General features: G+C 40.5%; 1 protein-coding gene across 4 annotated transcripts in view; it reads left to right on the top strand.

Annotated features, from left to right (window-relative positions):
* LOC106525884 (LIM and calponin homology domains-containing protein 1) overlaps positions 1-9,859 on the top strand; it is a gene marked incomplete at its 3' end in the record, with an annotated part of 76,040 nt that overhangs the window by 25,180 nt on the left and 41,001 nt on the right. For all 4 annotated transcript variants that reach the window (XM_014020260.1, XM_014020262.1, XM_014020261.1 and 1 more), the window contains 2 exon segments: positions 8,256-8,326; positions 9,396-9,465. In XM_014020260.1, the coding sequence (XP_013875714.1) occupies positions 8,256-8,326; positions 9,396-9,465 (141 nt within the window).

Raw genomic sequence — 9,859 nt, 5'->3', positions numbered from 1 at the left:
TTTCTGCACGGTATCTTGCTTTTATTTTAATTTTTATCTAATTTCATCTTGATAGTCCGGTACAGTAATTATTATTTTCATTTTATTCTGTTTAATTTTATTGTTGCTATCTTTAATTCAATTTTTAATTGCTACAGTTGATAATGTCACCTAGCAATATACTGTTTCTGTGGATTGATGTATCAACTGCTGCTGCTGCTACACCTCAATTTCCCCACGCGGGAAAAAAATAAAGCCTGTATGTTCTTAACTATGTTCTTCTGGGGCCTTTGAGAACTAATGAAGTCAATTGGCAGATATCAGGTATTATTGAACTTTTATCTGCTATATTTTAGTGTGACATTTTGAAAGTGAGGAACTCCGTCACATATGGGCTAAACTTACAGTTTAATATTTTTCACACAAACAGCAGAGAGCTGTTTATTCTAAACTAAATCAGTCCTCCTCGACAGACATGCAGCTGATCTCCAGAGAGCAAARTGTGACGTTAAAAACAGCTCACCGTAATGAAACGTGTTCATGAGCGTTGGTGCCGACGGTCCCGATGGTGCCGTTAACAACTGCCTGCACGACAGATCTTGGCTGGGTTTTTTTTTTTTGTGCTGGTGATGATTTTAGTGCTAATTTGACTCGTGTTTGAATATTTATTTGAGCTGTAGTCGTTCTGCGATGTGTCTGCTGACAGCTCGGCGTAGAAATACAGCTGAGGCCTCTGCTCGGATGAAATCACTGCGTCTTGCTGAGTAGGAGCAAATCATGACTAATCGGGGTTGTGTAAGGTTTCCCACACCAGATGACTGTCACAGAATTTACTGTGTGTTTGGGGAAATGTGTGCTTTCTCTGGTTAAAATGAGAGCAGCAGCAGAAAATGTGTACCTGTCTGTTTTAAATTCATAAAACTCAACGATTAAGTTTTGTTTTTGAAGCTGAGCTCAATCTTATATTGTATTTTTCTGTATCTAATATTGTAATCTGTTCTATTTGTCCATTTAAGAAGACGTTAATGTCTTTACAGTAACTCCTCCACTGCATGACTATAAATCATTATTGCTGTCCACAGCTTGCATTTGGCACATCTGAGCTGTAAACTTATAATAATCCAGTACAAAGGTCTTGCATAACATTCTTTCCTACGCATAATTTTTCTTATGTTGTTTCCCGTTTGAAAATTATATAACACTTTTTTAGCTGAATGATTTTAAAAGATAGGTCTTTTCTTATTTCGTTTTTTCTTTCAAGATGTTGAAACCAGTTGAAATCTTTGAAACAAGGTCTTTTACGTCCGACTGAGCCTAAATAGTCGTCTGTCGTCAAACAGGTTGAATGAATGAGAAGTTGTTGCCCTGCTCTGGGATTAAACTGTCACAATTCAGTGTTGAATCAAACATTTAATACCTGCCTATTATATTATATTATATTATATTAAATAAACTTTCATTAGCTGTGATAATCCCTGTTTTCCAATCCACTTTGGTTCAGTTTTCCTGGGCCTGGGCATCAACCCTCATGTGGGTTCCAGCTTGTCTCACTTTGGTTTTGAAAAGTTCACATGCCGCCTCGAAGTCATCCATCTCAAATCCAGCCAGAACCAAAACATGCTGACAAAAAATGGCTGCGTTTCAGTGATTGAATGCATGCCTWATGTGTGGTCCGTTGGGGGGTCTGGTAATCTTTTAACAGTGACGTTTTATCGAGTCACAGAGCTCAGTTGCATCGAGTGTGTGAACGTTCGTGTTTGTCCATCCTGCTGAAAAAAAACAAGATGAAGGAAGAGTTGAATCTGTAGATATTTCTAGTGTTTCATCAAAGGGGACTTTGTAGGCGAAATCAAATGTTCTAAATTTGATTAAATCTGGAACTCAAGAGAACTGTGTGCTGTTTGTAAAAATAATCAGGTGGKAAAGTCACAAGCAATTCTTTTCAGTTGTTCCCAGTTTCTTTTTGTGTCGCTTAAATTAATGTGACTGTTAGTAACTCTAAAACATCATTAAAGGGCACATATCCTGCAAAATCCACTTTTTTAGCTGTTAAGTACATTTTTTTGTGGACTTGGAGTCTATAGGAGGCAGAAAAGTTTAATTTAGTCTCTCCTGGTGCTGCAAAGATATCTTTTATATTTGATGCATATTTTTCATCTCGTTCAGTTTTCTCTATTTTCTATGATGTTTTCTGAACCATTATGTCAAATGCAGCGGAATTACCGTAGAAGGTCTGGACTTACCGACTACAATTTCTTCGTCTTTATTCTCCTCAGGCTCTGGGTCAGACTCTGGTTCTGGGTCAGACTCTGGTTCTGGATCAGACTCCAACACGTAAGGTTGGATTGGCAAGTCTTCTGTTGTTGACATCTTTCAATTTCATTATAAATAAAACGTTTCTGCATCGCTACACAACTTAGCCCTCTCTCTCATATCGGAGTGGAACGGTCTGGAAGCAGGAGGGGGGCGGGGCTTGAAGCATTTTAAAGGAACAGTAACAAAACCAGCTGCTTTGAGGCACACACCAGAAAAGTAGTGAATGTGGGGCTGGTAAGGTTAAAATAGAGGAATTCAGATGAAAGTATTGTAGTCCCACTTTATAAAGACCTCCACTGAAGGATTTAAATGTGAGAAGGAAGGATTTAAAAGCATCATGTTTACTTTAAGCTAGAGCTGGGCGGTTTGACCCAAATTTTAYATCRCGGTATTTTCAACAATTACACCAGTTTCACGGTATTTGACRGTATTTTTTTTCATCACAGCTCAGCTGATGATAAAATGTACAAATGTTACTTATTGACTTTTTTTAACCGTATCTCTGTCTGTTTCGCTGTTTCCCTCCTCTTGTACGTCTTTTCTTCTTTGCCTGGTTGTAAACAGTAATCACGCATTTTGGTCCGATAGTCAAGGGTTGAGAAAAGATCATTATCGGGTCTGTGGTTGTGTGTTAATAAAACTTAAAAGGACAACTCACCTTGCACACCAGTCAACTCAGCTCTACTACAAAACTACTTCACCTTACCAGCCCCACATTCACTACTTTTCTGGTGTGTGCCTCAAAGCAGCTGGTTTTGTTACTGTTCCTTTAAGATGCTTCAAGCCCCGCCCCCTCCTGGGCTTTTCACAATAAAAGCACGTTAAAGTCTCCGTGCAGTAACGTCTCCATTATAACGTCGTGCGTTAAATCTAACCGTGCACATCACTGAAGAGTTGTTCACTAAATTCAGCGATGGTGAAAACGGGATGTTTTTTTTTTTTACTTCAGTCAATATAAGCAGCTGAAACACCACCCGCCGCCAGTTACTCCAACAAGCTGCTCCAGCAATAACATTAGCATGCTAACGCACATAGCGGTGCTGTGAGGAAAAGTGTCCCCCGGGAAACAGTTCACTGRTGGCCGCGACGAAACGTTCCCAACRTGTTCAGGCTATTTAAACCAGTAYGTCCGGTATTCYGAAAATTTATATCATAACAAAAATAAAAACTGGTTTTCGGGAYAAAATAGTATAYCGCCCAGCACTACTTTAAGCTGYAACAAAAACCAAGTCTTTAACATCTTTAAACGAGAAAGTAGAACTCTGATACAGAGATGCTTTCAATAATATTGATGATACTTTCTAAGCTGAACCTGCCATGCCTCATCACCTCTGTCTGAACACATTACAGAAATCTGAGCAAAGACCCTATAAAGGAACCCCATGGGGGGTGCCAGTGTTGACAGTTTGAGAAAAGGTCCAGATGACTGATGGAAGGCAGATACCACTCCTGGCCTTTGGCTGAACTTATCGAAGCTTTGCGTGTTCTAACACCCCCCAGTCAGAGGGACCCCTCACATAGACAGTCAGATGTTATCTTATTCGGCACTTTAGGATATGAAAGAAGTGGCAGATTTATACCTGAATCTGTGCCAGTTTAGTGCTTTCGTGCATTGCAGTAAGAAAAAAAACAAACAAACAAACAGTGGAATTATTGTCCTGGACAGCACAAATCATGCAGCAGCATGTTTGCGTCTCTTCCCTCCGCTCATGTCATTAATTTTGAATCGCAAACGGCCAAGGTTGARGACTCCTGCTTTTGTTCCCTTCATCAGAACCAGCAGCATTTACAGACCGAGCTTGTTGCCAAGTTGAATTAACAAGATTATTGGCCGCAAACCAGAAGACGTGTTTACGTACGTTCTTTTGAACTTGGACACACATTGTCGGATTCAGTGGGGATTATGCAATACACTTAAGACTTCCTGCCATAAAAAGCTTATTGCTTTTGACTACAAATGCAGGCATGTGGAAACGGAGCAGGCGTGTGTGGGTCAGGAGCACATGTTTCTGTTTATGTTCACGAGCACTTCGGTTWACAGCCGTCAGCTCTTCAACGGGGGTTTAGCCTCTGGGCCTTGAAGTAAGAAGTGTTTTTCTTCCCCGTGTCGTGAAACCAAACCCTGACTGTTACCTTGAAATATTRGTGGTTAATTTGTGTTAGGTAGCGACACAATACAGCTGGATGCAGTGGTTCTGAATGGATGGAATGCAGTAAGCTGATTCAGACGGGGAGTGAGCGCTGCTGCAGTCACTGACCCCATGGCTGTCCAACAAAGAGCTGTTTGATGTTGTTTTTCTTTCTTGCAATACTGTGTAAAAAGTGTTTTTGGATTTTTTTGTCAGATATGATTTCAAAGTAGAGGAGACTCTTCCTGTCATATTTTACAGAACATGAAGGCAGTGTCCCTTTTAAGTCTCTGTGTTTTCTAATTTATATTTCATTAAAGTAAAAACAAAAATCCTCCCCGAGGGAAACTGGATTTGGCAAAAGCTAAACTGGATTCTTCAAAGATCATTCATGTCTTTCTAAATCAACAGAACTTTCATTTCTTTGTGARATCCAAAGTGAATGTGTTCTGTATAATGTAAGACGATGACTTCGGTCTAGACATGAAGGAATTTTTTTTTTTGGTCAAATGGAAGGAAGTGAATGGAGTAAAATAAAGCCAACCAGCATTATGTGATTGTTTGTGAAACAATGTGAAAAGCATTCCACTGAAAACAACAAAGCTAACACATTCCTCTTTAATTGAATACCATCATATGACCCTGTAGGTTCAAAAGCACGTTCAGATCCAGACTTTTCCGGCTCTACCCACYGAGGAACATGTTTAAAAAAGCATTTCTGAAAATTGTATTGCTATTTTTGTAAAAGGTCGGGGCAGTTTGTTGGTATTTTTTGACTTTCTAGACCAGATCTATGGCTGAATAGTTTAAAATTGATGTCAAAATATCCCTAAATATAAGTTTTTAAAAAAATTTGTGCTGTTCTTCAGCATTGCATCTAAACAAGTAGGCAATGATCAATGTTCCTAACCCCTCTCCAGTCACTGTTAAACTCTTATTTTTGTCACAGTTGCACACTAATCTCATAACGTTTGATCTCTTCAGACTTCACATCTCAAATCACACCATCCATAGATTGTTTATGAAGATTAACGAAGTCATCATTTGCTGCTGGCAGAAACTGCCGCTGCAGCAGAAAACAATGTAAAAACAGTCACAACAGCAAATCAGCGCTGCACATGTAACACATGCGGTAAAAGCGCTGGTGTGAAGCCAGATTTACCTCCCAAGTTTCCACATATCTGTGTGACCGTTTGTGCCAAGTTCATTCATTCCTATGAGAACTGCCATTGCTCAAATCGTTTAACTCAGAATGAACTGTGAGAAGAAAAAACAACCATTTTGACATGTTAAATATAGAGTCGATAGCTTACATTTAGTTGTCAAGGTTTATGTTCACACTTCACTTGACTGTTCCTCCCAATCATGCCTCTCCAGGTCACACTCTTGTTACCCACATGGGCATTGAAGTCCCCCAGCAGAATAAAGGAATCCCCAGCTGGAGTACCTTCCAACACCCCCGGTAAGGACTCCAAGAAGGCTGGGTACTCTGAGCAGTCTTTTGGTCTTTTGGTGCATAAGCACAAATGACTGTCAGAGCCTGTCCCCCCACCCAAAGGTGCAGGGAAGCTACCCTCTTATCCACCGGGGTAAACTCCAACACACAGGCACCAAGTCGAGGGGCCAAAAGTAGACCCACAGCAGCTCAGCACCTCTCWCCATGGGCAACTCCAGAATAGAATAAAGTCTTGCCCATCTCGAGGAAATCGATTCCGGAGCCAATGCTGTGCGTTGAGGTGAGCCCAACTAAATCAAGCTGGTACCTCTCAACCTCACGCACAAGCTCAGACTTCTTCCCCACCAGAGARGTGATATTCCTTGTCCCAAGAGCCAGTTTTGGTAGGCCAGGGTCAGAGGGCCAAGGTCCCCGCCTTTGGCTACTGCCCGTGGAATCATGCACCCAACTCGTATGGCCCCTCCTGAAGGTGGTAGGCCCACAGGAAGGCAAACCCAAATAGCTCATTCGGGCTGTGCCCGGCCAGGGCCCATGGGTAGAGACTTAGCCAMCAGGTGCTCGCCGACAAGCCCCTCCCCCAGRCCTGGCTCCAGGGTGGGGCTCCGGCAACCCACGTCCAGGCAAGGGACACCGAGTTCCTTGATTTATTTGGTCCATAAGAGYCTGTTGAATCATTCTTTGTCTGGCCCATCAACTAGGACCAATGGGTCTTAGGTGACAGTCCAATGGGAGACCCTACCAGGGGAAATTAAAATTGCCCATGACAGCAGAGCTCCTAGGATCATTCAGGTGCATAAACTCCACCATGATAAGGTGRWGATTCATCTTCAGGTCTTAATGCTCAATTCTGMTTTTTTTATTGTKTTGTGGGGACATTCACATTATATTTTAAATGTGGCCTCCTTCAGACTCTAATATGAACCCCTCACATCCCTGATTTGACCTGCATGCACTGAAAATGACGTGAAATCACATTCGTGCTCACGGTTTACGGAAATAAATATGGATGCTACACATTAGCATGTCGATTCTGATGTTGTACAGATGATTAAATTATTATTGGATATGTTTGTATTGTTCAGTGCCTCTGGCCGGTTGGTACGGTACGGCCTWTTAAGACTTCCCCCTTTTTTCACAGAAGGTTCTGTTCAGTTTGGGACTTTAGGTAGGCCTTTTTTAATGTTTCGCTCAAGCTTCACACATTTGTTTTACACTTATAATCAGACATACAATATCCTGTTCACAAGCTGTCCCCCAGAAGGGAACAATGGCAAAAAATGGCTTAATTTCATTGTATGAAAAAAAAATCAGTGCTTCTTTTCTTTACTGTTTTGCAGAGACAAATTGAGACAAACACTGTTGGTCTACTGTTGGCCTCCTCATTAACATAAAACAACATACTGATTTTCATCAGGTCCAGGTTCCTCAGAGTCTGAAAGCTGATAGAATCACACAGCCAGACCAGATAACTCTACAAGTCACAGCTGTGCAAACACAGCTGAAAGAAACACTCTGGAAATTTAATCTTCTAATTGTTTTGGCTTTCACACCAGCAGACTAAAGAGATCTTTATATTTTCTAGAGGAGGYGAAATGCTTGTAGGAATAAATGGATCTGTAATGGGCCAGGCTCTGACAGTTATTCAGCAGCAGCTTTCTTTTATTGGACGGAGCAGGCGTCKTCGTTTCACTGCTGGTGTTCAGTTTAAATCTGGAGATGTTTATGTTCATGCTTGACTTGAGATGCATTCATGTCCTGTTCTCTCGCATTACTTAGTGAAAGGTTGAAACCTCAGCTGAAGGTTTGGGTTTGTTTAGTTTTATAAACTTTGCTGCAGAAGCAGCTCATGGATATTTGCAGCGTTGGTTTTAATACCTTCAAACTAAACTTTATATATTGAAAAAAAAAGATTGGCTGAACTCATAACGGYTGCAATGAGATGATTTCGACAGAACAAGCAGCAGATGAAGCAGATGTGATGAGGAGCAGTTATGTGTGTCGGACTGGGAAACGTTTGATGTGCTGCTATGATAGAACAYGCATGGTCTCTTCCTCGGTGTCTGAGCGACTATTACCCAATAAATCCCTGTCACAGCATATTAGCTGTTTGGTTGGAATGATTGCAGCTTATGTCAAGCTTGTTAGTGTTTAGCACCCGTTACTCAGAGAGGGGCTTCACGTACAGCAGGATGTTTGTTCACCTTTCCTAACAATTTTCTTAAGTTGGTTTCTGCGAAGAAAAAAAACGTAAAAAGGCTGCAGCACCTTTTTTTTTTTTTGTTTTGGTTTTTGATGATAGACTGTGTTTAAACTCCACATTTAGAAGATAAAAGATCTAACCTGAAACCCTCTCTTTCCTCGTCTTCACTCCGCAGGCTGTCACAGGAAGATGTTTCGGTGACAAGGATTTCCGAGGAGGTCTACAGAATGGGATACTGCTGTGCGAGTAAGTTACACCCAGCATGCTCTCCCAGAAAAGGATGCTAACTTTTTCTTTGTTTTTTATCTTTATTTTTTTTTCAAGGAAAAAAATGGTCATATATATATATATTTTTTTATTTATTTACGTGAATAATATAAAAAAAAACGGAACAGACGCAGCATTCTCATTTCAAGCACTCTTCCCACACGTATAGCACTGAGAACACCCTTCTCCCTGGGCTACTTTAAACGTATTTTTSGAAATGTATAGCACAGGAAGTCTCTAACTAGAGTAGGATGACATTAGATGGGCTCGGTATTCACTACAAAAAAAGGTCACTTCATCTCATATAGAATGCTGGAATGACATGAACATCACAGGACTGCTGATATCGAATACGGTGTATCGAAGAGTGGGTTTTCCCTCTACAAGGCAGCGTCATTACAGTGCTTCCTCTGATGAAAACATGCACAAAAGATGAAATKTGAGACTGAGAGGGGAAGAGAGGGAAATCTGGGAACTTTGGGACTTCTCGTTCACGTCCGTTTGACAAATGGTTGGAATTAAACATTTTTGTTTGGGAGACGTATACCTTTTTATTTCAGTCACTGAGGTATAAAGTGTTTGTGAAGAACTAAACGTCTTAAAGATTGACAGAAGAAACACTGATTCTTCAGGACTTTGTTGGTTTACCGGATGCCATCTTCAGACTTTCAAAAAGGGTCGTGAAGCTTGATGGTCARTGTTTCAGTCTCACAATCCTGAAGCTGCGAGGTTGTGTCAGGAAGGGCTTAAAAAGCATTTCATGTGAGTTCACTCACCGTGGCAAACGCCTGAAGAAGGGAGCAGCCAAGGGATAAAACWACCACCATAAAGCTTTCAAAATATTTTCTCTAAAGAAACGGTCMCTGTTTCACCTTTCAGCTGAACGTCTTTTACTGTTCTTTTGCTTGGATTTAATCTCGTAATGCCTCCTCAGAAACATGGATCTGAAGTTGGCAGCTTCACATCTTAAAGACACAACTTCAGATATTTTTAAAAATTTTTCAGTTGAGTTTTATTAAGTTTGTTTTTCTTTTATGTTTTTTGCCAGGTTATTGAGCTCTATCAGGCCCGGCTCAGTAAAGAAAATTAACAGACTTCAGACACCCATAGCTGGCCTGGTAAGTCCTGTTATTTTGTACTTYACGTTAAAACTTCCTGCCAGTCATTGCAGTGGATCTGTGTTGTTTTCGTCTGTGCTGTTTGCTGTTTTCCAACTTTGTGAAGTTGTTATTTCTGCATGTTTTCTTTTTTGTGTCGGCGTATTTTTATCAGAAATTTACCCTTTTTTTCTGACTCTCTATCTGTTATCATTTATAAAGGTGGGACTCTTTATTACTGGTTTAGAAGCTTAGGAGAAAATATACAGTATGTTTAGTGTTTATTTTTTCTCTCTAAGCATATTTTAATTTTTTAAAACATTAATAAAATCCTCATCTGCATGGCTTCTTCTCTTAGAGGATCAGTTTACATACAGCTGTAGTTCTAAAGCTGCCATATGCACCAGAGATATAG

The sequence above is a fragment of the Austrofundulus limnaeus genome, unplaced genomic scaffold (assembly GCF_001266775.1).
Source record: "Austrofundulus limnaeus strain Quisiro unplaced genomic scaffold, Austrofundulus_limnaeus-1.0 Scaffold246, whole genome shotgun sequence".
Taxonomy (NCBI): Eukaryota; Metazoa; Chordata; class Actinopteri; order Cyprinodontiformes; family Rivulidae; genus Austrofundulus; species Austrofundulus limnaeus.
The sequence above is the reverse complement of the archived record's forward strand: the minus strand, read 5'-3'. Positions and strand labels throughout refer to the sequence as shown.